General features: G+C 46.9%; 1 protein-coding gene across 1 annotated transcript; it reads right to left on the bottom strand.

The window, feature by feature from the left end:
• Positions 1-9: 9 nt before the first annotated feature.
• Positions 10-27,996, bottom strand: LOC117496616 (NACHT, LRR and PYD domains-containing protein 12-like). Its single transcript, XM_034148327.1, has 21 exons — positions 27,912-27,996; positions 27,341-27,343; positions 27,254-27,256; positions 27,080-27,082; positions 26,993-26,995; positions 26,906-26,908; positions 26,819-26,821; positions 26,732-26,734; positions 26,645-26,647; positions 26,558-26,560; positions 26,471-26,473; positions 26,384-26,386; positions 26,209-26,299; positions 25,974-26,058; positions 21,242-21,335; positions 21,082-21,157; positions 12,679-14,367; positions 12,423-12,596; positions 12,125-12,298; positions 2,397-2,443; positions 10-728 (listed from the first exon to the last, which is right to left on the bottom strand). The coding sequence occupies exons 1-21, from the start codon at positions 27,994-27,996 to the stop codon at positions 160-162; spliced, it is 3,117 nt and encodes a 1,038-aa protein (XP_034004218.1). The 3' UTR covers positions 10-159.

Here is a 27,996-nt window from a genome sequence, read left to right as displayed (position 1 = left end):
CATTATTTTATTAGAACACAAAGAAGAACGGCTCAACACGTTTATCTGTACGTTCAAACATCAACACATTGCGGGAATAAACAGAATATCGCTCATCACACACATCTCATTGTTGTTAAAGGGCAACATTTAAACCCCAGGACAGGAAGTGGTCTCCTCCTACAGAGGACACAGAGACGCTGAGGAGTTTAATGACCAGAGCCCAAACCCAAACCCAGCGTAGAGAGGATCAGTGGATGTGGTTCTGAAGGTGTGAAGGTGGGTCAGTGTGTCAGAGGAGACTCTGTAGAAGGAGAGAGAGCCAGCAGGATGATCCAGATACACTGCTACTCTACCAGAGGGGGAGAAGGAGGAGGACGAGGAGGAGGACGAGGAGGAGGAGGAGGAGAGGAATGTTCCTCTCTTATTGTGCCAGACAGAGTAACCTCTATCAGAGCAGCCCAGACTCCAGGACTGATCATTCTCTCCAAACAAACAGTCCTTTCTGTCTCCTCTCCTCCTGATTCCTCTGCTAGTCACTGATATACGAACCCCTCCGCTCCACTCGACCTCCCAGTAACAGCAACCAGTCAGAGCTTCTCTGCTCATCAGCTGAGGCCAGTAGTCAAACCTCTCTGGATGATCAGGGTATTTCTGATTCTCTCCCACAGGTGTCACCGTCCTGTTGTTGTCAGACAGTTTGAGGTCTCTGTGTGCTGTGTTTGAGTCCAGGGTGAGTTCACAGGAATCTGATGAGAGACACAGACAGCAGTTTATCATCAGACTCACCTGAAGGCTTTACTCTCTGTTATGCCCCTTTCACACCGGCGCTTTTTCAGCTCCGGCTCGGAGGCGTGCAGGAAACTAAACCCACCTCCCCTGAACATGGGTCGACTGAAGAGTCTCGTCATGCCTGCCTACAAGCAGTAGCGCTGAGCAAAGTGACTAGAAGGCAACCACACACTTATAAAAAAACACACTTTATAAAGTCAGGCAACACTAACCAGGCTTCGTGTGATTCTGTTTATTTGTACCTTACTTTGACCATCCGTTCACTGTTATTGATCATTGTGGAGAGCAGGCAAACGTTTCGTTTGTTATTATAGCAGCTATCGGATGGAATCAATACATGGGCTGCACAGGTTGTCATGTCCGACTATCACAAGTAGAATCATAATGAAAAATACGCCGGTAAAAAGTGCCTGTAGAAAACGGCTTAGCAAGTAGTCAGTTTAGCTTCGGTTGCTATGCTAACATCACCCATGTTATACCAGAGAAACTTTCATAACAGCGTTGTGATGCCAAACAGCGTCAATTCAGACTGACACACATTCACTTAAGGGGAACTGGGGATATGTATCAGCTGCTTGTGTGACAGTCAGACAGTGAATACTTTAGAGCCGTGTGAGCTAACCCGGAGCTAACGGGAGAATACACTCCCGTGGAAGAGCAGCCAGCACTGCAGCGGTCGCTAAATGAAACACATTAATAAACAATGAACCACGGCACTCTGGAGAAAAGTATAAGGTTGGAGAAGTCGTTATTTAATTTAATCTGGCTTCGTATGATTAAAAGCAACACGATCATCGACCCGATGCAGTCCCCAGCCCGTTGTTGTTGTGGGAGAAAATCAGCGATGTAAACGGTGACGTCATGACGCAGCAGCGGCAGCTCTGGGCGGTGTGAACAGAGCGGGAGCTGAAAAGGGAAACCGGAGCTGAACCAGAAAAGCTCTAGCTAGGAGCTAGAAAGGGAAAAGCGCTGGTGTGAAAGCCCAACCCAGTCTCACGGCATTTCGTGTTATTAGTCACGAAATTAATTTAATCTATTGATTCGTGTTGACCAACACGATTTTCACCTTTTTTTCGTGTCACACAGAACGATTTTAAATGCAATGTATTTCTATTGGTAGTATGTTTCGTGCCTGCAACACGTCTTTTTGAGCTGTGTGGTTCATAAAAACATGTTCTTACTCAATATCTTACCCTAAGCCTAACCCTATCCCTTTTATTTTAAATTGTATAATGTCTGAGTTTTTTTGCCGTCAGTGAGGAAAAGAAATGTCTCAGAGCCTCAAAATACTGACATCTGTATTTTATGTCATCTTTTTTTCCTTCTAATTTGTTATTATTTGGTGCAGGCACGAAACATACTACCAATAGAAATGCATTGCTTCTAAAATCGTTCTGTGTCAGAATACTGAAATCTGTATTTTTTTAAATGTCTTTTTCCTTCGAATTTGTTATTATTTACATTGCTTTTAAAACGAAAAAACTATAACACGAAATGCCGTGAGACTGTGTTGGAAAGCCGCATTAGTGATCTTTCTATAAAGCTTCAAGATGTCATGTTCTAATGAATAAATAGCACCTCCATCATCTGTGTCTTTAGAGAGAAGCTGACTGATCCACACTTACACTTCCTCACACCTGGTTGTAACCTCTGCTCTCCACCATGGTCCAGCCTGGAGGAAGAAACACAGTCAGGATGATGTTCTATCCAACATGAGTCCTAGCTGCTGGTACCTCGTGGAACAGAGGTTACTTTCTTAGAGCAAGCTTTTTTATTCTTATTTACTTTTTGTTGGCGTTTAGTGTCAAACATTGTCTCAGCATATTGTACATCTTTACATGAAGGACATACATCTGTTCATAGCTCTTCTCAGCAATATACACATGATGACACAAAAAGCACAGAGGAGAAAGACATAAAGAAAGAAATGAAAATCAAACAGAACAACAGTGATCAATTAGGGAGTAGACATTTCTTTCCAGCAGAGTTCTGGATCTGTGGAAACTAAGTCAGATCAGATCAGATTCCTTTATTGTCTCTACAGAGACATTCAAAGCATTCCCAATGGTGCACTCACACATAACAGACAGTAGAAGTATCATCTGACAAAACAAGCTCAAACCATTTCATATATAAAGAGACTAAAATGTGACCTATCATACATAGAACAGTACGCTTACAAAACAATATAACATTACCATACAAATACAAGTACACGAACAATACGGTCAATGCAGTACACATCTGTGAAACAAGTCAATACATAAGTTATTCATCATATGTTTATCAGCAGTTGATAATTACAAAACTAGAAATAAACATGTGTTCTATAGAAACGGTATGAGGGAGAATATAAAGTGCAGTTGGATGTGAACATGTACTTGAGCATCAGTTCAGCTCCATTAGTGCTGTGATTGTCTGGCTGTGTTCAGCTCACGTATGGCACTGGGGGAAAAGCTGTTCTTATATCTATTTGTCTGTGATTTCATGGACCTGAAGCGTCTTCCCGAGGGAAGCAGCTCCAACAGCTGGTGTCCAGGGTGGGAAGGGGCTTTGTGTAATGGTAAAGTCAGGCCTTTAGGGCTTCACAAAGTGAGTCCACTTCTCCCAGTTTGGAGTAAATTGCTCCAATGTATGATTGACAGATGCTGTTATCTTTCCCATATTGTAAATATCCATTGAGATGTCCATCCATCCTTTAGAGTCGGGCTATGCTTCGATAACCATTTCCTGGTTAATGCCTTTTCAGCGGCAACCAGCTCACAAGCCCTCGGTTGGGTGAATAAATAATAGTCATTGTTCATTACAGTTTCTGAATATTTGTTTTATATTTGTGAATATTTCTGGGTGTTGCCATCTTTACGTGGCGGTGCTGCATTCTTTACGCTACTTACGTTGCTATGGTTATGGCGGCGATGCCGGCACGGTATTTTACATTTTCATATTGATATTTGTTTAACTCTGGCTTTGTAATAAAAAATATGGCGAAACGAAAACAGCCAGGCCTCGCAGCTTTTGGATTCACAAGCAAAGAGGCGAAAGAGTCTAAAAATGACAACGTGAACAGAACAACTTTTAGTTGGCCGGCTGTAAGCGGCGTGTTTGACAGCTCCACACCGAGGGAGAGGCCTGCCGATGCGGAGCCTGAAGAAGCCTCAACAACGGCCACAGCCGCCGGCGCCACCTGCACTAGCGAACCTGATGATGCCCATGAACTGCCTTTTAACTGGACACAGAAAAGATGGAGTGAGTGAGTGGAATGAAAGGTATCCATGGCTATTCATAAAAAATGTGGATGTGAGATTTGCAAAGAGGCAAAAAGTATATTGATCTCCCTGCCGCTGACAGAAAAATCCACCGGAGTGCACCTTTAAAAAAAAAAAACATAGGGCTCCCCCGAAAGCAAATGGGTAATTCACTGTCGGTAACCCTCGAACCTCCTGGTGGACACCGGTGGTCAGGGAAGCCGTCCGACTGAAGAAGGAGGCCTTCAGGGATTTGTTATCCCGGGGGACTCCCGAGGCAGTTGCTGGGTGTCATGGTTGACACGTTTCATCAACGGAATGTCGGAAACAGTACCGAAGGAGTGGCAGACCGGGGTGGTGGTTCCCCTTTTCAAAAAGGGGGATCAAAGGGTGTGTGCCAATTACAGAGGCATCACACTACTCAGCCTCCCCGGGAAAGTTTACTCTATTGGCGCGTTTCCACTACACGGCCTCGCTCGGCCCCGCTCGGTATGGCTGGGCCTCGTTAGGACTGGCTCACTTTATGGCGCATTTCCATTACAGTTTAGGAACTGGGGTAGTATCTATAGTAACGCAGTGTAGGCGGAACGACGGATCAGCTTTTTACTCTCGCAAGGATCCTGGAGGGGGCCTGGGAGTACGCTTATCTGGTCTACATGTGTTTTGTAGACTTGGAGAAGGCGTATGACCGAGTTCCCAGGGAGTTACTGTGGGAGGGGCTGCAGGAGTATGGGGTGAGGGGTTCTCTACTCAGGGCCATCCAATCTCTGTACTCCCAAAGCGAGAGCTGTGTCCGGGTCCTCGGCAGTAAGTCGGACTTATTTCCGGTGAGGGTTGGCCTCCGCCAGGGCTGCGCTTTGTCACCAATCCTGTTTGTAATATACATGGATAGGATTTCGAGGCGTAGTCCTGGGGGAGGGGGTCTGCAGTCCGGTGGACTAAGGATTGCACCACTGCTTTTTGCAGATGATGTGGTTCTAATAGCTTCATCGGTCTGCGACCTTCAGCACTCACTGGATCGGTTCGCAACCGAGTGGGAAGCGGCTGGGATGAGGATCAGCACTTCCAAATCTGAGGCCATGGTTCTCAGCAGGAAACCGATGGACTGTCCACTCCAAGTAGGGAATGAGTCCTTACCCCAAGTGAAGGAGTTCAAGTATCTCGGGGTCTTGTTCTCGAGTGAGGGAACAATGGAGCGTGAGATGGGCCGGAGAATCGGAGCAGCGGGAGCGGTACTGCAGTCGCTTTACCGCACCGTGTGACGAAAAGAGAGCTGAGCCAGAAGGCAAAGCTCTCTGTCTACCGGGCCATTCTCGTTCCTACCCTCACCTATGGTCATGAAGGATGGGTCATGACCGAAAGAACGAGATCGCGGATACAAGCGGCCGAGATGGGTTTTCTCCGCAGGGTGGCTGGCGTCTCCCTTAGGGATAAGGTGAGAAGTTCAGTCATCCCGGGACCCCTCAGAGGGCCCGGGAAAGGCGAAGGCGCATTACGTCCTGGGAGGGGTCAGATGCCTACTGACCCACAGCCCCCCCCCGCCTCACCAGTCCTGTGTTGCCCCAGCAAGCACAGAAGCACAGATGAGGAGAAAGAGACAAAGCTACTGTATAGCTCAGTGGTTAAAGCAGGCGTCCATATTTAGATCTCTGTGAGACGTGGGTTTGAATCCCGAGCCTTGTAGTGTGTCCGGCCAAAAATAATAATAAAACAATTAAGAGAAAGAGACAGACATGTCCAAGAGATAAAACTTTATGAAGAGGCCTGGCGTTGACCAAGACGCCGCTGTGCATATATCCTCCACACTCACACCGATGAATAAAGCTGTTGACACAGCTACAGCCCGTGTGGAGTGCGCACGAATCTCAGGCTCTCCCTGCCTGTCCGTAGGCATGTGCAATGCACTCGCAGAGCCAGCCTGCCAGGCGTTTCTTGGACAGAGCTTTCCCGATCACCCCGCCCCCGAAGCACACGAACAGCTGTTCGGTGCGTCTAAGGGTAGCCGTGCGCTCCACATAACTTGCTAGCGAACGCACCGGGCAGAGGAGGTGCAGTTTACCTTCCCTGGCCCCACCATGGGGGGAAGACTAAAACCCACTAACTGAATAGCCCTCGACCTGAACGCACTCCTAAGGCTTTTGGGCACAAAGGAGGGGTTCGGTCTGAGTGTCGCGCCGCTCCGGTCACCCCGAATCAGTAAACAGCTCGGGTGCACCGACAGAGCGGTTCATTCGGACACTCTCTCAGCTGACGTTAAGGCAAGAAGCAAAGCTGTCTTCCACGACAGTGCTTTCAGAGGGGAGAGCTCAAGAGGCTCAAATGGTTCTGAGACCAGAGCCTCGAGCACCAGGGGCAGGTCCCACTGTGGGGCGGAGGCGTGCACTACCGGGCGCAGCCTCCTGACCCCCTGTAAAAACTGCGACATCAGTGGTTGACTAAAGGCTGACCTACCGCCAAATCCCTCATGGCAGGACAAGATGGCTGCTGCATACACTTTCACTGTGGAATGAGCCAGCCCTCTGTCCACCAGTAACTGTAAGAAGGATACAATAGAGCCTAACTCACAAGATAGGGGCTCTATTCTCCGCTCCTCACCCCATCGCTGGAATCCTAGCCACTTTGGCCTGTAACAGACTGTGGTGGATCCAGCTCTAGCTGCCTGGATAGACTGTCAGACAATCCACCCTGTCTCAGCCTGTCCCTCTCAGGAGCCAAGCCTGGAGAGGTTGGCCGAGAGTGGGTAACGCCCCGATTGCAACTGCCTCTTGAGACATCGCCCCCCAGAACTGGGGAACCGCCCAGGGCTGGCCCACCTTCATCTGTGTAATCTCTGAGTACCACGGCGCCCCGACGCGGTCCAGAGCCACTAGGATGACTGACATACGTTCTCGCCTCACTCTCCCCAGGAGAGGGAGAATGAGACGCAGCGGTGGAAAGGCGTATAGCAGCTTCCTTGGCCATGGCTCATGTGCAAACGCGTCCACCCCCAAAGGCGGGTCGTCGCTCAGGGCCATGGAGAACCACAGGGCACAGTGGCTGTTGCGCCGGCTGGCGAACAGGTCCAATTCCGCTCTCCCGAACTGGGCCCAGATCTGCTTCACCACCTCTGGGTGAAGCACCCACTCGCCTGGCAGGGGGCCGCCCCTCGACATGAGGTCGGCCCCTCTGTTCTCCAGTCCTGGGATGTGGAGGGCTCTCAGAGATAACACCACCTCTGAAGCCCATAACCACAGCCTCCCCGCTGTGGTCAACAAGGCGGCGGAGCAGACTCCGCCCTGCCTGTTGATATAAGCCACTGTGGTGCTGTTGTCGCTCCTGACCATTACATGTCTCCCCTGAATTAGGGGCATGAAATGCTGGAGGACTAACACTACCGCTCTAGGAGGTTGCTGTTTCGTGACTCACCTATAGCCCTCTTCAGGCAGGACCCTCCCCATCCTGTTCTGGATGCGTCCGTGAACACAGTGGAGACCCCCTCCGGAGGTGATCCGGGGACCCCCAAAACCGGAGGTTGCCCTCCACTGAGGGGGGGGGGTGGTCACCAGCCGCCGTTTGTGCCTCTTGGGATCCAAACGCAGGCTGGAGAACCACCTCTGCAGGCGGCGCATATGTAGTAACCCCAGCGGGACCACAATGTGAGCAGCCGCCATGAGACCCAGAGTCTGCATGACAGTTAAAGCTGTCACTGTCGCCCCCTGTCGCAGCCTGTGCACCGCCCGGAGAAGGGACGCACGTCTGCTCTCTGACAGGGTGGCGCGTAGCGCGTCTGCATCGAGCACCACTCCCAAATACAACGCCTGTTGGTGAGGTATGGGGGTGCTCTTTTTCCAATTGATCGCAAAGCCTAATTTGGTTAGGTGTGTGATCAACTGTGCTGTGCAAAACATTGCCTGTTCCCGGGACCCAGCCATGACTATGAGGTCATCTAGGTAAAAGAAAACTCTCATGCCGTGGGCGCACAGCGGTTGAAGCGCTGTGGCCACACATTTGCTGAATGTGCGTGGGGATAGGGAATAGCCGAACGGTAGCCTGTTGTACTCGTAGGCTATCCCCTGGAAGGCAAAACGCAGATACTTTCTGTGCTCTGGAGCAATTTCTACATGAAATTACGCGTCTTTCAGGTCGATGGTGGTGAACCAATCGCCTGGCTGCACAAGCCCCAGTAACTGTTTCATAGTTAACATGCGGAATTTCCTGCAGGAAATGTGACGATTCAGGCCGCGGAAATCTAGAATAGGTCTGAAGCACGGAGCCTCGGAGTAGTCTTTACGTTTTTGCAAAATAGCTGGTGGGTAATCTTGCTCGAAATATATCTGTCTCCCGTTCAAAAACACCTTTTCCCCCATGGCTTGCGTATAATATCTCTTTCAATGTCGAGCTCTGCTGGAGCTGTGAAAGAAACAGAGTCCCACTGTTATGGGGACATGCTGGAGGTAATTAGTCCGTCCTTGGGGCTCTGTGAGGGGGCAGAGAGAGGTGATTTCCCCCTGGTCTCTGCTGGAGGTGCAGAGTCCCACTGTTAGGGGCCCATGCTGGAGGTAATTAGTCCGTCCTTGGGGCTCTGTGAGCGGGCAGAGAGAGGTGATTTCCCCCTGGTCTCTGCTGGAGGTGCAGAGTCCCACTGTTAGGGGCCCATGCTGGAGGTAATTAGTCCGTCCTTCGGGGCTCTGTGAGCGGGCAATGAGAGGTGATTTTCCCGGTCTCCGCCCTGGAGGTGTGAAATAAACAGAGTCCCACTGTTAGGGACTGGTGCTGGAGGTCTCTAGTCCGTCCTTCGGGGCTCTGTGAGCGGGCAGAGAGAGGTGATTTCCCCCTGGTCTCTCCTGGAGGTGTGAAATAAACAGAGTGCTACATTTTGTAAATAGTGCAATATCTCCAGGGCGCATAACTGCACTTTACAAGCCAGAAATAATGTTTAAATGGTCGGGGAAAGTATTTTTAAATGTCTGGAAGAGAGTTTTAGACAGTCATTTTGCACGAAATCATTTAACATAGACGCTCTCCTGAAAATGCACAGAATATGTGCTTTTTCAGGAGACCGTCAATGTTAAATGATTTCGTGCAAAATGACTGGCTAAAACCCCGGAATAAGTGTTTGAAAGGCGGGGAAAAGTTGTTTAAAATAGTCTGATACCTCCAGGGCGCATCACCAAAAATGTACAAGCCAGGGAAGATGCCTGAATCCCGGATACTTTAGGTCTGTCACTTAGGGTGACCGCACCAGTCCGACGCTCCCGAGAGTGGACGTCCATTGTTTGTAAGGCACCTAAGAGGGAGGAGGGTGAACAAAAGTTAAAGTGTTTGAACCTCCAGCCCAGAAGGGGGGGTGATGCCGTGAAGAAGGCCGAATATGGATGCTGATGGGCGGACACAGAAGCACCATAAAACCACCCCCTTGTAAGACCACCAGGGGCACGAGAATACCCTCCACAGAAGGGGGGGTGATGCCGTGAAGAAGGCCGAATATGGATGCTGATGGGCGGACACAGAAGCACCATAAAACCACCCCCTTGTAAGGTCACCAGGGGCACGAGAATACCCTCCAGCCCAGAAGGGGGGGTGATGCCGTGAAGAAGGCCGAATATGGATGCTGATGGGCGGACACAGAAGCACCATAAAACCACCCCCTTGTAAGGTCACCAGGGGCACGAGAATACCCTCCACAGAAGGGGGGGGTGATGCCGTGAAGAAGGCCGAATATGGATGCTGATGGGCGGACACAGAAGCACCATAAAACCACCCCCTTGTAAGGTCACCAGGGGCACGAGGTTCTGGTGGGTGTGAATACCTGTGTTTAGTCCGTGGGGGAGTGCTTAACTGTGGGGGCCCGGGGACTCAGGGTGTGCAAGGTTATGGAGGTCCCACTGTTAGGGGCCCATGCTGGAGGTAATTAGTCCGTCCTTGGGGCTCTGTGAGCGGGCAAAAATAGGTGATTTCCCCCTGGTCTCTGCTGGAGGTGCAGAGTCCCACTGTTAGGGGCCCATGCTGGAGGTAATTAGTCCGTCCTTCGGGGCTCTGTGAGCGGGCAATGAGAGGTGATTTTCCCGGTCTCCGCCCTGGAGGTGTGAAATAAACAGAGTCCCCCTGTTAGGGACTGGTGCTGGAGGTCTCTAGTCCGTCCTTCGGTGCTCTGTGAGCGGGCAGAGAGAGGTGATTTTCCCCTGGTCTCTGCTGGAGCTGTGAAAGAAACAGAGTCCCACTGTTAGGGGCCCATGCTGGAGGTAATTAGTCCGTCCTTGGGGCTCTGTGAGCGGGCAGAGAGAGGTGATTTTCCCCTGGTCTCTGCTGGAGCTGTGAAAGAAACAGAGTCCCACTGTTATGGGGACATGCTGGAGGTCTCGAGTCCGTCCTTCGGTGCTCTGTGAGCGGGCAGAGAGAGGTGATTTTCCCCTGGTCTCTGCTGGAGCTGTGAAAGAAACAGAGTCCCACTGTTATGGGGACATGCTGGAGGTAATTAGTCCGTCCTTGGGGCTCTGTGAGGGGGCAGAGAGAGGTGATTTCCCCCTGGTCTCTGCTGGAGGTGCAGAGTCCCACTGTTAGGGGCCCATGCTGGAGGTAATTAGTCCGTCCTTGGGGCTCTGTGAGCGGGCAGAGAGAGGTGATTTTCCCCTGGTCTCTGCTGGAGCTGTGAAAGAAACAGAGTCCCACTGTTATGGGGACATGCTGGAGGTAATTAGTCCGTCCTTGGGGCTCTGTGAGCGGGCAGAGAGAGGTGATTTTCCCCTGGTCTCTGCTGGAGCTGTGAAAGAAACAGCAAGCTACTGCTTGCGTATAATATCGTCTTTAGATGAGTATCGGAGAAACTTGATCATTCTTGACGCTGCTTGTCCTCCCTGTCTCCGGAGGCCCTCGGTACGAGCGCCCGTTGCGCTCTTTCAATGCCGAGCTCCGTGGCGGGGGGGATCTCAAGTGCCTCTTGTAGTAAACTCTTCACCAAGTCAACCATAGATGACCCCTCCGCTCCCTCTGGGACTTTATAAATCCTTATATTCTCCCGTCGGGATCTTCCTTCTTCGTCAGTCAGTTTATTTTCTTGCTGATTCATTACCTTTATCTTCTTGCTCAGCACCTTTCACGTTTTCAATTCTCATTTCTGCCTCCTCTATTTTAACGTTGACGTTGGTAAGCTCGGATTTCATTTTGTTTAATTGTTGTTTTGTGTCTTTGCGAAAGTCCCGTATCTCCTCCAGAACTTTAGCTAAGCTAGCCACGTGCGGCTCTGCGCTAGCTTCCTCATCATCAACCTGTGCAGACGAGTTGTTCGTTGTATTTTCTTCGTTGGTAGACTCTGAGCCAATGTTTTTCTTTTGTCCATCCTTTCTTCCCATCTTCGCCCCGTTAACTATTTCTAATTTTACAGAGACATTTCTTATTTGGCAATTAATCGAGGCGAAATGAATCTCTTACCGGGGGAGAAGCTAGACTAGGCTGCCATTCGGTATGGTGACGTCACCGGAACCATGACCATCATTTTCAAGTCAATAAAATCATCTGAATTCATATCGGGAGTCAAGTAGTTAGTTTGTTTATCATGTAGCCGTGTAATAAGCGGGATTAATGTGCAGTGAGGCATCCCGTACACATTCAACTGCTAACAGCTACCTGCTTACAGTCAACGGCTAACAGCTAACAGCTAACGGCTTAGTTTACCAGCTCTCCTCCTGCTGATATCAACATGAATCTGATGTTCATGAATGCATTATGAGGAGAAAAAAGGATGTGTGCCTGGACGTGTCGATCATCAGTTACTAATAAAGAATCACAAAAAGTAAATCAGCGACTAGGTAATATGCTGATCATCGGCCAAAGCAGGCCAGTAAATAATCAAGATAAAATGATAACACATAACTGGCATATTTTGTTGTAAGCTGTTGTTTTGTTGAGTCCTGCTGTGAGTTTAGCTCTGTTAGCCGTTACCCGAACACAGTCAGAACAATCCAAAATGAACCGCTGGTGATCACTTGCGTCCGTTAAAGAGTAGAGTGGACTCAGCCGTCAATGACGGTGTAAAAACTCAATGAAATATAATTTCAATAACTGTGTCATAAATGAGAGGAAGAACAGGACCTTTGAGATATTAGAGACACCTTCAGTCTGTCTGTCCATACCTGAGTGTCTCCAGTCTCCAGAGTGGATCCTCACGTCCAGCAGACAGCAGCTTCTCTCCTGAGTCTCCTGGATGATTGTAGCTCAGGTCCAGCTCTCTCAGATAGGAGGAGTTGGAGCTCAGAGCTGAAGCCAGAGAAACACAGCCTTTCTCTGTAACCATACAGCCTGAGAGACTGGAACCAGGGAATACAGTAAACTCAGTGTTTTAATGATGTCAGCATGAAGATACAGATGTTGACCAACTTTATTAACATGAACCTGAAGCTGGATGAGCAGGTTTTAAAGCTAATCTCTGACCTGAGAGTCTCCAGTTCACAGTGTGGACTCTCCAGTCCAGCAGACAGCCGCTTCACTCCTGAATCCGGCAGGTCGTTGTTACTCAGGTCCAGCTCTCTCAGACTAGAGGACTGGGAGCTGAGGACTGAGGACAGAGCTTCACAGCTTCTCTCTGACAGCTTACAGCCACTCAGCCTGGGGAAGGATTAGGATTGAACACAATTTATTCAATTTATCATTTTTAAAACTGATCAATGTTGTTTGTATCTCCACTTACAGAGCTTTCCTGGAGGCTTTGACCACTGGCAGCAGCCTCAGAAGAGCCTCCTCTGAAGCAGAGTATTTCTTCAGGTCAAAGACGTCCAGATCTTTTCTTGATGACAGTAAGATGAAGACCAGAGCTGACCACTGAGCAGGAGACAGTTTATCTGTGGAGAGACTTCCTGAACTCAGGTACTGTTGGATCTGCTCCTCTAGAGAACGATCATTCAGTTCATTCAGACAGTGGAACAGGTTGATGCTTCTCTCCGGGGACGGGTTCTCATTTATCTTCTTCTTGATGTACTGGACTGTTTCCTGATTGAACTCTGAGCTACTTCCTGTTTCTATCAGCAGGCCATGTAGGAGTTTCTGATTGGTCTGCAGTGAAAGACCCAGGAGAAAACGGAGTAACAAGTCGAGGTGTCCGTTTGGACTCTGTAAGGCCTTGTCCACAGCACTCTGGTAGAGATGTGTTGGTGTGGGTTTGTCTCTGAACACTTTAGGCAGCCAGGAGGTTGTTGGTTCTTCTGCCAGCAGGTTGACTCCAGAGTTGATGAAGGTCAGATGGACATGAAGAGCAGCCAGAAACTCCTGAATGCTCAGATGGACGAAGCAGAACACCGTGTCCTCGTACAGTCCACTCTCCTCTCTAAAGACCTCTGTGAACACTCCTGAGTACACTGAGGCTGCTCTGATATCGATGTCACACTCTGCCAGGTCGGACTCATAGAAGATCAGGTTGCCTTTCTGCAGCTGCTCAAAAGCCAGTTTTCCCAGAGCCTCCATCATCTTCCTGCTCTCTGGACTCCAGTGAGAATGTCTCTGACTTTTTCCATCATACTTGACGTTCCTCACTTTGGACTGAACCACCAGGAAGTGGATGTACATCTCAGTCAGGGTCTCGGGCAGCTCTCCTCCCTCTCTGGTTTTCAACATTTTCTCCAGAACTGTAGCAGAGATCCTGCAGAAGACTGGGATGTGGCACATGATGTGGAGGCTTCGTGAGGTCTTGATGTGGGAGATGATGGTGCCGGCCTGCTCCTGATCTCTGAATCTCTTCCTGAAGTACTCCTCCTTCTGTGGGTCAGTGAACCCTCTGACCTCTGTCACCATGTCCACACACTCAGGAGGGATCTGATTGGCTGCTGCAGGTCGTGTGGTTATCCAGATGCGAGCGGAGGGAAGCAACTTCCCCCTGATGAGGTTTGTCAGCAGCACATCCACTGAGGTGGACTCTGTGACATCAGTCAGGATGTCAGTGTTGTGGAAGTCCAGAGGAAGTCGACACTCATCCAGACCGTCAAAGATGAACACGACCGAGAACTGATCAAACCTGCAGATTCCTGCGTCTCTGGTTTCAGTGAAGAAGTGATGAATAAGTTCCACCAAGCTGTAATATTTCTTCAGCACATTCAGCTCTCTGAAAGGTAATGGAAATGTGAACTGGATGTCCTGGTTGGCTTTGCCTTCAGCCCAGTCCAGAGTGAACTTCTGTGATAAGACTGTTTTCCCGATGCCAGCCACTCCCTTTGTCATCACTCTGATTGGTGCATCTCTTCCAGGTGAGGCTTTAAAGAGGTCTTCTTGTCTGATGGTTGTTTCTGGTCTGTCTGGTTTCCTGGACGCTGTTTCAATCTGTCTGACCTCATGCTCTTCAGCTGTAGTTTCTCCCATGGTGATGTAGATCTCCGTGTAGATTTCGTTTCTAGGATTATCTCAATTTTTTTCTTCAGGTTGAATTTGAGCGTCCTTTGGCACTGAGTAAGAATCTCTGAATGAACACAATTAAGACACAATTGAGACAATACTACAATTAACATAAAAGATCCACCCCAATATTTGTTCCTAACTTTACACATTTCTGAAAGGATAGTAGGATATTTTGGTTTGATCGAAGCTGTATCTCAATCATCTGTCGCTATCCAAAAATATTGTTCCTTCTTTCTATTATTTCCCACTCTGGTGAACAATCTGTTGTCCCCAGAGAACCATGGCCCTAAACCTGACCGACTCTTATTCCTGCTGCTGGAAGACGAGGCACGACCCTGGCAGATCGACCTCTGAGGATGTGGACTCAGCTCTCACTCACTTTATACAGGAAGTGGATTGCTCTTAGTAATTGTCCCAATACTGCGTAATCCTGCAATAGCCTACTATCAACAAGACGCCCTGGGGGTCACAGTAATAATCTTTCCCTTCGTCCATAAGACAGGGTGGATGGAAAACTCTATTGACCCCTCCTAGCACATGTGGAGCCCCAGCCTAACTACTGAACGTATCCCCAGCTGGTGCCCTGACCCAGAGACTGCAAGAGAGCAAGTTACTCTAAACTGGTGGTCGACGCGTCAGCAGAGAGAACAGGGACAGCTTTCATCTCCATGAACCTCAAAGGTGACCTGAGTAACTCTGGAAAAGCAGAGAGTCTAATCCCTATCCAGGAGTTTCTTTCCAGAGCCGGTTCAATGTGTAGAGGTGAGCCCAACTTTGTCTAGTTGGTCCTGCTCCACCTCCCACACCAACACCAGATCCGTCCCCAGCAGAGAAGTGACGGTTGTTTGAAGTTTGTATACCATGATCCTTTCCTTCACCTACAACCCAACTGGCATTGATTGGACCCTTACCCCTCGATTCCACCGGGACCGTCTGCGTCGCGTCACGGCTGCGCCGCGGTTTTGGTCCGGCCTCCTCCGGCGTCATACCCTACCGGGCGCGTTTCAGAAGCATTTCAGAAGCGGAGCGTCTTGCCTGCCGGCTCGCAGTCTTTGTTGATTTTTTTTGCTAAATCTTGAGACATTGCCACTGTACTGTATGTACTAGGCAGGGCCAATTTTTGGCATAGGAGCCATAGGCCTAGGGTGCCAGATCTGGGGGGCGCTGCGCTGGTACAGATGGAGCATCTTATTTCAGACAGTTTGAAACGCGAGGGTCGTGATTGGTCCGTGATTGGTCCGTGATTGGTCCGTGATCGGCCCGTGATCGGTTCGTGATGAAGAGCCGGCCCCCAGTCTGACTTGATACCGCCCCCGTGATAAATAAATGTAATTATTGTGAAGCCAGCTGCAATGGATCATTGATCCACCAGGGGGTGCAGTGGGGTTCCACACTGGAGCTCATGTGAAATCAACTTCGATACAGTAAACTGGATGTTGTGGTGCCGAGAGACGGGAGTCGGAGGCGGGGTATCAAAAGTACAAGCTAAACTTTTATTTAGCATCTGAACACACATGTAAACAACTTCATGCCTGGGAAGCGAAGACCGGCGGAAACAGCTGGTCTGGTTCACTAAAATGTCCGTGCGGAACAATACCCCAACCCATAGATCCGTGGGTGAATAATGTCAATCACCACAATGTACAGTATGTCTGGTACTAATGTATAGCGGATCTTTGTTAAGATCCATATGTCACGGATAGGATCATAGTCTGTGCTAAATAAGACATGTAATCATTTACAAAACATCACCATGTTGTTATTTAACAAAATAATGTTGTTTAGTCGGAAAAAACGAACGAGAGGAAATGCAGCCGGCTCTCGATTTTTAATCCTAATTTAATCATTATCTTCACCACGATCATTTATGTTTATGTTCGCCGAATTGACATGAAATCACTGACAAATATGAATATACTGTATTCAACTTCATTAAAATGTTATTAACGTGCCTAAACTCAGTAATTCACTAAAAATATTTATATTTTAATGGAGCCTTGTCAGGCAGATCAAGATCCCGACGCATGGCGAAGGGATCTTGATCCCTGGGTGTTATTTTTCCCCATAATGACCAAGTCCCCATAATAATAAATTATTATATTATATTAAATTATCCCGCTTATTACATGGCCACATTCTCAACAAAGTAACGACATGACTCCCAATATTAATTGAAATGCTTTTATGGATTTAGAAAATGTTTTTATTGATTTAAAAAATAGTTGTATGTATTGATTTAAATTGACATGCATCCGCCAAGAAAAATAGTCCGTTGTTACTGTTTTTTAAACAGTGTGAATGAAACGGCAGCTCTCAGCGGTGTATTTACACACCTAATGGCCCATCACAGCTCTATCCCCCCCCTGATCTTTCTTTTCCAACAGTTAAGTTAACTGTAGGTTACTCTGAGTGACAAGCTTACAGTTAGTGAAGTAACACTTTTTTTTTGTGAGTCACGACCTGGCTGTTTCATTCTAACATAACGCTCCAAATATGACTGTTTCCACTCGGACTTCAATACAGCAACACCATTGTTTGGTTTCCATGGTGTCTCTTTAGTAGCGTGCACTCCTTTCCTGTAAATTACAGGTCCAGCCAGGCAAAACAGTGCACTTCTCTTTGCCGCACTACTGTGACAGACCATGGGGCTGGGTCAGCCACTAACATATTCCTCTTCTCAAAAAGAGAAATATGAACGTTAGTTTTTAACTGAAATGATCAAATAAAGTCAAAATGTCACAGTGTTTACAAACATTGACCATACCGTTCACCAGCCCCCACCCCCCTATGTTGAGTAGGCTATACTCTTTGTTTAAAACTAATTGGCCATCAGAATGTGTGTGTCCCAACCCCCCCCTGTGATATCTCTTCTCCAGCAGTCTGTAGGTTTGTGTTCGCATATTTATGCTGTCGCAGTTCCTGTTGTTTCTATCGCGCATTGCCGGTATGAAAGGGTCTGTGCCGGAAATATCAAGATAACACGGCAGGGTCCGTTACAGTTTGTTTTCATCTGATTTCAAATAAACAAAGTCTTGGCTTTCAGAATATTAAACTTGTTTCGGCAAATTTAGATGATAAATACAACTATGAAGCTTGTAACGGCATAATTACTTAAGCGGAGAACGGAGTAATTTAACGTTACAGCAGGCATAACAACAGCCGGTGTTTATTTTATTATTATATATAGTCGTTATTCATTTGTTTTAAAGCTCAATAAGGAAGATTTAAACTTTCACACACAGCTTTTTCCAGCGGTATCCATAAATCTCTTAATTTTGACCTCAAAGTGCACCAGATTGATGCATTTAACTTCAATATAAAGAAAAACATCTTCTGTTGTAACAACAATAACATTATAAATAGTAACATAGCTGAACATGACTGAGGCTTTTTAACATAGACTTTTCCAATGTCTGAGTGTAATATCTGCATTTTCTATTTTGGTTTGATAAGGACACATCCTGGGGATTGTGTTTACAAACATTGACCATACCATTCACCATCCCCCACCCCCCTACTGTATGTTGATTTTGTTTGCCTACATGTAAATGGGTGGCATTTAGTACCTACCCCCCTCTGAGTGAATACCTGTTGTACCTGTCCGGGGCTAAGCCCATAGGACGATGCTCTGATGTCAACCCCCCCCGTTGACAATTCACGAGCGTCTAACTCTCTCCCCCCTCCCCCGTCGCACCTTCTAACAGAGCCCCCCCACATATCAAATCCCAATTTAACCCCTGGCCTCTGGAGCAGAAATTAAAGAGTTTTAAAAATGTTTACGTTTTGGTATGTTTTTAGGGAAATGTTGTAATATTGCAACGTTGGCCTTAGGTGGGAGCAGAATTTCTGTATTTCTACTCACATTGTCTGAATAAATATATTGAACAACTAAGGGTTCATTTGCAGGATTGATTGCTTACTTAGCCCTATATCAGTATATAGCATGAATAATAATCACACATCACTCATATTTGTTATGAATAATCATTTATCATTTATTAAATAGTAAGTCGCTTTGGATAAAAGCGTCAGCTAAATGCAATTTATGAAAGCCTCACTCAGGATTTTTTTAACAAGTGTTTTTATTGCTCTTGGGGCATTAAAAACAAGATTTTAACTTTAGTTTTTTATATAATATCTGCATTTTCTCTTGTGAAAAACTAAGTCTTAGTTTGGCCATAGTTATTTAATATATAGCGCCATCTCCTGGTTAAATCCTGAAATTGAAAATCTGGCAACGCCCTCTTGGAAAATAGTGGGAGGGCTTAACATTCCCGGATACTGGTCTTTGGCAGGTCTTAGGCAGGTAACTGGCTGGTAGTAGGCAGGAAGCTGTATGCTGGAGTCTGAAATAAGATGCTCCATCTGTAGCTCTGGGAGGGGAAAAAAATGTTTTGACCGTTGGCGCTCATCCTAATTTTCGGCCTTGATGTAACAACATTCATAATTAAGTAAATGTAACACCCTGTTCACCCCGGTTACACTTTTCATTTGCCCTGTACGATGGGCGCTGTAAGTGATGAAAGTGGGGGATGTTGGCTTATCAGGCGCCCGCAGCTCACAGCCAAAGTGAGAGAGAGAGAGAGAGCGAGGGAGAGAGAGAGAGGACGCACCGGTACCGGCGCTGTTGTTATTAGAATCTGGTGCTAGCTGCGCTAACGGATATACGAAGTAGATGTTTCTACAACCAGGGTGGAGGAGAGCTCTCCTGTCAGACTGAGAGGCTCAGGGAGGTAAAGGACTCTCTGAGGGTTTAGATAATTAGGTAATTTTAGTCTAAGTTATCTCAGTGGGTCTCAAACGTTTTGACCACAAATTATGTAAACACATATTTCCAAGGCACTTCTTTATAATTATTAGGATAAATAAAAACAGGTTTGAAATCATTCCAGTGTATACTATAGGACAGTAAACCAAAAATATCGTTTAAAGTAGGAGAGATACAAAAAAATGCATAAATAAATAAATGTTAACTAGGTAAAATAAGATATGAATGAACAACAAAAATAAAATAAGTTACATTTATTTGTTATTGGCTATGGTAGGTTATTGGTTATGTTCACATACTTATTTGATTATTAAAATGTAAACTGATCTTTTTCATATGGGTGTTTTAGAGTTCCCCTAGATCAGGTCTCTAGTAATTGGGCGCTCGAAGTGCACCAGATTGAAGCATTTTACTTTAAAATGTTCAAAACAATCTTCCCGGACCCCCCTAGAGGATGTGATGTCCACCCCCCAATTCAAACATGTTCATACAATACTGAATACATTTGAAGCCATTTTGACGTATATTACCTATGTCAATAAGTTTCTGTTTTTGTAGTGTATTTATCTTTTGTAGAGATTTTTCATTTATTCTTTATATATAAAATCTCGTCTAGGGCAGCAAATTGTCTAGAACCGGCCCTGGTGCTAGGCCTCAAGAGCCTTTCTTGTGCTGGCAGACACATAGAAACAAATTGGCGGGGCGCACTTCGCATGTGCACACACTAAAAATTCCACGCGGTCCGCGCTCACATTATGCTGGGCCCACGTGCCTTAGCACCGCTGCTATGACTCCATCCTAGGGGAAACACTGTAGGGTCTGCAAAATTAGTTTATTTTGGGGATGGGCCGGATGCTCTGACCGTTCCACTTCCTGCCCGGCGCCTCTGTAACGCCTCGCGTTGCGTCGAAAATAGACTTGCATTCTATTTTGAGCGGAGCCCAGCGCCGAGACGCTTCTGGGACGCTTCTGAGCCATAACGCGGCGCGTCTGGTGGAATAGCACCCATTGACTAGAGTGGCCGCGATCTTTGCGAACGCCGCGGCGCAGCCATAACGCGGCCGTAACGCGGCCGTAACGCGGCCGTAACACGACGCAGACGGACCCGGTGGAATCTAGGGGTAAGACCCAGTGGTGTGTAGACCCCGGTGCCTGGCTGCAGGATGAGGACCTGGTCTGCCTAATAGGGTTGCTTTTTTTCTAAGTAGCTGATCTAAAAAGTGACCCTGCCAGAAACTATTGACCCTGACCACTGAGCTTTCAGGGCCATGGGGGTGCCTAAACCCTGACACCATGAGCAGGTGGTGTTTCTCTGTGTGGTATATCAGGAGGACACATCCAATCCATGTTATCATTGTGATTTACCTGACCTCAGGTTCCCTGTTTGTAACACTCCTTAATAACTAATGACCTACCTGTCGGTTCTGATGACATTTTTGGTAATTTCTCCACCAGAAGATTCTGATTCATCTCCTTCAAAACGTTTCTGGTCACTTGAATAGTGTTAATGCAGTAGTTCAGAAACATATGGTCCACAGTTTGCGTCCGACATGCATCCTCTAGTCGACTCTTTGGGATTCCTTCGCATCCTAGGACCTCCTGCTGCAGGTGCCACTTGAAATCTTCAAAGTCCTCTTTCCCCAAATTTTCTAAAGCTGTGAGGAGCTTCTTTTTCAGTGTCGCCATATTTTCTCTCTGCAGAGATCCAAAAGATACCAACAGAAAATATTACAAAATCGTGAATTCAAAAGGTGTATTTTTACAATTTAAATTGAAAACAATTATTTAAAGAGTGCTCTTCTTGGGTTCATGCAAAAAACGACTTTGTTCGTTTTTCAGCAACACTACTACTTGTTTATATTAAGGCAAATAAACTACTACTCCAGGTCCAGGTCCAGGTCCAGGTTCAGGTCCAGGTCCAGGTCCAGGTCCAGGTCCAGCTTCAGGTTCAGATCCAGGTCCAGGTCCAGGTCCAGGTCCAGGTCCAGGTCCAGCAGAATGTGGTATGTCCTCTGGTCTGGAACACAACACAGAGCTTTGAGTGAATAATGAGTGCTGAGCTGTGACATGGAGAAGAGTCATGGACAGTTGGAGATCTCACCTCTGAGCTTTGGTCTGGCTGTCATGTTCCCCACACAGAGAGGGGGGGGCTCCCTCCTCTCTGTCTTCACACTGATCCATAGCAGAGCCTCCACCTTCACACAAACACAACAACATGCTCATCACAACAAGAACATCACAGGACACATTAATGCCCCTCCTCTCAGATGTCCCACAGCCCCAGGCCATTTTGTACACCTCTCTGAGCTGATCAGTGCCTCAGAAACGGGGTTACCTCCAGGAAGATAATCATCTTACCAGAAAAGCAGACATTGCCAGCAGTGCTTGGACCCAGCTAGCACTGACGGAGCTCGTGTCCAAATAAAACATGTTATTTCTTGCAGTGATCAGAAACGTTCTTGTGATACGTGTTAATGACCTCTTATGTTTTTAATGTTGAACTCTTTTCCTCCCCTTATAGGCGTTTTCGGCATCTTGCCTATCGCAGCTTTGTAAGCGGCTGCCGGGGCTTTTTAGGACGAGGCATCAGAGTGGGTCATCCCGTGTGTGTGTTGTCCGCCAGATACGCCAGGAGTTTCCTGATCTGGCTGGACGAAATCAAATGCAAATCACAAAATATTAGAGAAACTTAGTTGTTTTAGATTTGTTAGTAGTAGTTGTGGTAGGAGTGTGTATCTATCTAATCCATCTATCCAATCAACACAGTAGCATACACGCTAGGAACGCCAGCTATAATGTAATTACGTTTCGCGACTGACCGTACAGTAAATCACCCGGAGTATACTGTCTATGAGTATTTTGTGTGTGAATGCAGACATTCTCCTGCTATGAGATACATGTATGTAAGGCCATCTGCTGATATTAGAGTTGATATATGGAAACGCTAGCAACTTAGTTAGCCCAGTTAGCACTGTGTCAATGGCTTAGCAGTCCGACACACGTTTACACATTTAAACAGTCGTGGTAGATACCTTGTTTGATAAATACACAAATAACAATGCAAACTTACAGGTTGTGTACCCGAATCTTCCCCTGCTCCAAACGGTCCAAACAAACTAGGAATAGCATCGTCCTTCAGTTTCAAAAGCTGTGCATATCTGGCCTCAAACTGGGCAATGTTTTGGAAGCTTTCGTCTGTGAAATGCCGCGCACACAGTAACGTTCTTCGAACCTCTGAAGGAACAGTGTTAAACAGACATTTCAACCACTGACTTCGTCGTGGTTCTCCCGTCGGTAGGACAAACAGCTCAGATTTCCCCTCACATTTCAGGAAACAGGTCCTTGGCAGTGGCATGACTAGATCGATTGTGAACTGAACCAGAGCTTCCAACAGTAAATGTTAGGCTGGCAGAGGGTGCGGCCAGCGCCGCTGGGTGTGGCCATAGCTCTTCCGGATTGGTCCATTTTGTTCCGGGTACCGCATGACATCATGCCGTACCCGGAACTAAATGGAAGAATCAAATGGACAGTGACGTATCTCCAACGAGGCGTTTTGGGGAGGTATTTTCTGTGTTAGAGTTTTACTCGCTACAGGGTGTACTTTGAGGGTTTTGACTCTGCACACCGTTTACATGCATAAAAACCTTCATAACACACAAGGGGACGGGTAATAACCGGAAAAGCATGACATGGGCCCTTTAACAAGATTATTTGACTTTTTAGACGAAAAATAAGAATTGTTCCCCAGAAACAAGTTTTTTTTACTTTCTTAAAATTCCTTTTTTGCAGTGTGTGCATGCATGATAATGTAAGTGACGGCCACTAACCAACCACTACGTTGACTTCCATCTAACCCATCCATGGCTGTGGTCCATGAAGAAAGGGTTTTGCCGCATGTGGGACAGCTGAGCTGAACTGGGCTAAAGGCTCCTCAGTGAAACCAGGTGAGTGTCAGTAATGGAGGATGGCCGTCTCTGAGCCCTTCACACTGCATCTTTGCGTTTGTGTGTTGTGGACATGCTTGTGCATGCATGATAATGTAAGTGTATATATTATTCCCTAGTTCAATTATTGGTGGGTCTAAGTTCATAAAACAAAGCTTGCTATGCAGTGGCGTTTTTATGTGTAACAGAGTTAAAAATGTGTATAAATAATTATTAGTTTATAAATGATGATTTACAATAGGTTGTACATTTTATCTTTATGAGATTGTTTCCTTTAATATTTTTGAGTGATGTTTCCAGTGGGAACACTTTCCCCTTGCACATCTTTGTCTACTTCCTGAATGTAATTTCCACTTTCCCCTCAGTGAGCACTGCTGAGGGTGAGTTGTGCTAGGAATTGTGTTACAGTTTATTATCATTTTGTGTGATAAACCGGCTATTTAAGTTGATTAAAGTGATGTATGTTGTTAAATGTCAATTTGGGTACATTATTAACCCATTTGTGTTAAGTTTCCACCATAAGAAATAGCATTTTGGGTGATATTTATGGTGTGGTTTTGGCGCGAAATAGACGCGGTCTGCGCCATTTTGTTTGTTTACATGGCAACACTTTCTGATTTTTCTTTCTTTTCTTTTTGTAAAGATGTGCAACGCGGAGGTAAAGGACATTTTGTGTTTGTTCTCAGATTAAAGGCCAGAAAACACACTCAGATGCTTTGCGGTCCGTTTCCTGATCGATAACGAGTCACTTACGGCTGTGACCCGTTACATATGTACAAAAGTGGTGGCGCACGAACAACTTGGATGTTTATATATAAATATATGACATAAAATTAACTTACCAAAGCTGCAGTAGATGGTCAACTTAAAGGAGACATGTCATGCTTTTCCGGTTATTACCCGTCCCCTTGTGTTATGAAGGTTTTTATGCATGTAAACGGTCTGCAGAGTCAAAAACCCTCAAAGTACACCCTGTAACGAGTAAAACTCTAACACAGAAAATACCTCCCCAAAACGCCTCGTTGGAGATACGTCATTGTCCATTTGATTCTTCCGGGTACGGCATGATGTCAACCCGTACCCGGAACGAAATGGACCAATCCGTGGAGCCGTTACGTTACGTCCGCGGAGCCGTTATGTTAAGCCCCCACTGATTGGTCCAAATTGACCAATCCACGGACTTCCTCACACACACACACTCTCTGGCTTCAGTGAATACACGTAGTTTACAGAGATGCTGTATGAGAAACCAATGTGAGTTTGGAGAGATGCTGTTTGAGAAACCAATGTGAGTTTGGAGAGATGCTGTATGAGAAACCAATGTGAGTTTGGAGAGATGCTGTATGAGAAACCAATGTGAGTTTGGAGAGATGCTGTTTGAGAAACCAATGTGAGTTTGGAGAGATGCTGTATGAGAAACCAATGTGAGTTTGGAGAGATGCTGTATGAGAAACCAATGTGAGTTTGGAGAGATGCTGTATGAGAAACCAATGTGAGTTTGGAGAGATGCTGTTTGAGAAACCAATGTGAGTTTGGAGAGATGCTGTATGAGAAACCAATGTGAGTTTGGAGAGATGCTGTTTGAGAAACCAATGTGAGTTTGGAGAGATGCTGTTTGAGAAACCAATGTGAGTTTGGAGAGATGCTGTATGAGAAACCAATGTGAGTTTGGAGAGATGCTGTATGAGAAACCAATGTGAGTTTGGAGAGATGCTGTTTGAGAAACCAATGTGAGTTTGGAGAGATGCTGTATGAGAAACCAATGTGAGTTTGGAGAGATGCTGTTTGAGAAACCAATGTGAGTTTGGAGAGATGCTGTATGAGAAACCAATGTGAGTTTGGAGAGATGCTGTGTGAGAAACCAATGTGAGTTTGGAAAAATGCACAATATAAATCTATTCTAGTAGACCTCAACAATGGAATTATGATCAGTGGTCCGTTTTACTGATTGTAATCGCTATACGCTGCTCTCTCTCGTCTTTTCTTCACAACTACACTTTTCGCGGCACACGTACTTACAGCCAATCAGCTCTCTGAATTATGAGATGACGTTTTGTTGGGGTTGCCAGCACAGTGCCCCTATGGTGATTATTTTTTTGCCGCACACATTGAATAGAAAAAGACTCTGAGCATGTGCAGTGTAGTTTTTACAGTACACGTTCATTTCTACAGCAAGACAGAGGGGTTGGATCGGGGCTTGCCCCACATCGCTCAACGCGGCTCAATAGGCACACTGTGGAGACTAATCAGAAGAACGCAGACTAAAACAGCAATGTAGAGACGACTCAGACGACTAAACAAGATCTTAAAATTAACTGCTGACAGCAGGTGGGGCTGTGCCCCTAATGACGAGTCGGCACTGCACATATATATACATATCAGGGTCTCCGTTGACCGGCAATTACCGGTTTTTAGCTGGTAAAATGTATTAAAAAGCGGTCTGCGTGATCAGCTGAAGCCCCGCCCACTGTTTAGCGAGCTGCACGAGAAACTGACGGCTGTCTAGTTTGTTTGAATGTAATCATTATGTTGTTTGTTGTTTGTGGAATCATTTATTGAAAAATGAATCTGAACTTTTCGATCTTTTAGGATTATAAACTGAAGCAATATAAAAATGAGCCATTAACTGAGTTTTAAACATCAGCATCTCCGCTCAGAGTGCGGTGATTACCTGCTAACGGAAACTCTGCTACACAATTCTTCTTCTTATTATTATTGAAACATGACCGGTAAGTTTCAAATGTCCGGTAAAATGTATTATTTCCGGACATTTGACCGGCAAGAAAAAATCCTAGCGGAAACCCTGATACATATATATCTATAGATCGTATATCAATGTGATCACAGTGATGCTGATGAAGGAACAGACTCCTGGGGGAGGGTCCTCACCTGCTGAACTCTCTTCAGGTCCACAGAAACCCTGCTGATCTCGTCCTCCTCAGTCCTGGTTCTGTCTGCTATTCCCTTATATCTCCTTTTATTCAACAGTTTGAACACCAACTGTTTCAGATGTGACTCACGTGAAAGAGGAACTCGGTACTTCCGCTCTGAGTTGCAGAGGAAAGGGGCGGGGGGGGGGGGAAGTTTGATGTGTTGAAATAGTCACTAGATGCTGCTAACTGACCCTCTGATGAAACACAGGTCAGGGTGAATGGTCAGTGTGAGAGGGGGGTGTAGTTCTGCTAGCTGTCCACTAGAGGCTGCTAACTGACCCTCTGATGAAACACAGGTCAGGGTGAATGGTCAGTGTGAGAGGGGGTGTAGTTCTGCTAGCTGTCCACTAGGTGCTGCTAACTGACCCTCTGATGAAACACAGGTCAGGGTGAATGGTCAGTGTGAGAGGGGGTGTAGTTCTGCTAGCTGTCCACTAGAGGCTGCTAACTGACCCTCTGATGAAACACAGGTCAGGGTGAATGGTCAGTGTGAGAGGGGGTGTAGTTCTGCTAGCTGTCCACTAGAGGCTGCTAACTGACCCTCTGATGAAACACAGGTCAGGGTGAATGGTCAGTGTGAGAGGGGGTGTAGTTCTGCTAGCTGTCCACTAGAGGCTGCTAACTGACCCTCTGATGAAACACAGGTCAGGTTGAATGGTCAGTGTGAGAGGGGGTGTAGTTCTGCTAGCTGTCCACTAGGTGCTGCTAACTGACCCTCTGATGAAACACAGGTCAGGGTGAATGGTCAGTGTGAGAGGGGGTGTAGTTCTGCTAGCTGTCCACTAGAGGCTGCTAACTGACCCTCTGATGAAACACAGGTCAGGGTGAATGGTCAGTGTGAGAGGGGGTGTAGTTCTGCTAGCTGTCCACTAGGTGCTGCTAACTGACCCTCTGATGAAACACAGGTCAGGGTGAATGGTCAGTGTGAGAGGGGGTGTAGTTCTGCTAGCTGTCCACTAGAGGCTGCTAACTGACCCTCTGATGAAACACAGGTCAGGGTGAATGGTCAGTGTGAGAGGGGGTGTAGTTCTGCTAGCTGTCCACTAGGTGCTGCTAACTGACCCTCTGATGAAACACAGGTCAGGGTGAATGGTCAGTGTGAGAGGGGGTGTAGTTCTGCTAGCTGTCCACTAGATGCTGCTAACTGACCCTCTGATGAAACACTGATCAGGGTGAATGGTCAGTGTGAGAGGGGGTGTAGTTCTGCTAGCTGTCCACTAGATGCTGCTAACTGACCCTCTGATGAAACACAGGTCAGGGTGAAGGGTCAGTGTGAGAGGGGGTGTAGTTCTGCTAGCTGTCCACTAGATGCTGCTAACTGACCCTCTAATGAAACACAGGTCAGGGTGAATGGTCAGTGTGACAGGGGGTGTAGTTCTGCTAGCTGTCCACTAGATGCTGCTAACTGACCCTGTGATGAAACACAGGTCAGGGTGAATGGTCAGTGTGAGAGGGGGTGTAGTTCTGCTAGCTGTCCACTAGATGCTGCTAACTGACCCTCTGATGAAACACAGGTCAGGGTGAATGGTCAGTGTGAGAGGGGGTGTAGTTCTGCTAGCTGTCCACTAGATGCTGCTAACTGACCCTCTGATGAAACACAGGTCAGGGTGAATGGTCAGAATTGATTCTCTAGATGGAAAGGAACTTCAACAGCTCCTTTATAATCTCCTTTAGGAACCACTGTACGTTCCTTTAGGAAAGGAGGACATTCTGTCCCACAATGCCTTGCAGCAACATTAACCGTGACACAACATCACAGATGGTCTTTCCCTGATGAACTGAGTGTAGCTGAGCGTCGTTCACACACTGTGGAATATAACACGTTTTATTATTTCTAGCCCTGTGGATCTTCATTTTGGTTATCATCCTCCTCTTCCTCCTGTCAGGGTGTCACCTGCAGCTGACACCCTGACAGGAGTAGGAGGGGGAGGAGGAGGAGGAGGAGGAAGAGGAGGAGGAGCAGAGGTACAGAGGATCAT

The sequence above is a fragment of the Trematomus bernacchii genome, unplaced genomic scaffold, assembly GCF_902827165.1.
Source record: "Trematomus bernacchii unplaced genomic scaffold, fTreBer1.1, whole genome shotgun sequence".
NCBI lineage: Eukaryota > Metazoa > Chordata > Actinopteri > Perciformes > Nototheniidae > Trematomus > Trematomus bernacchii.
The sequence above is the reverse complement of the archived record's forward strand: the minus strand, read 5'-3'. Positions and strand labels throughout refer to the sequence as shown.

Coding starts and splice junctions, on each gene's coding strand:
- LOC117496616 (XM_034148327.1), bottom strand. CDS start 27,996: ATGATCCTCTGTACCTCTGCTCCTCCTCCTCTTCCTCCTCCTCCTCCT. Junction 12,299..12,422: donor TGTGAACTGGAGACTCTCAG/GTCAGAGATTAG, acceptor CCCTGGTTCCAG/TCTCTCAGGCTGTATGGTTA. Junction 729..2,396: donor ACAACCAGGTGTGAGGAAGT/GTAAGTGTGGAT, acceptor GTCTCTCATCAG/ATTCCTGTGAACTCACCCTG.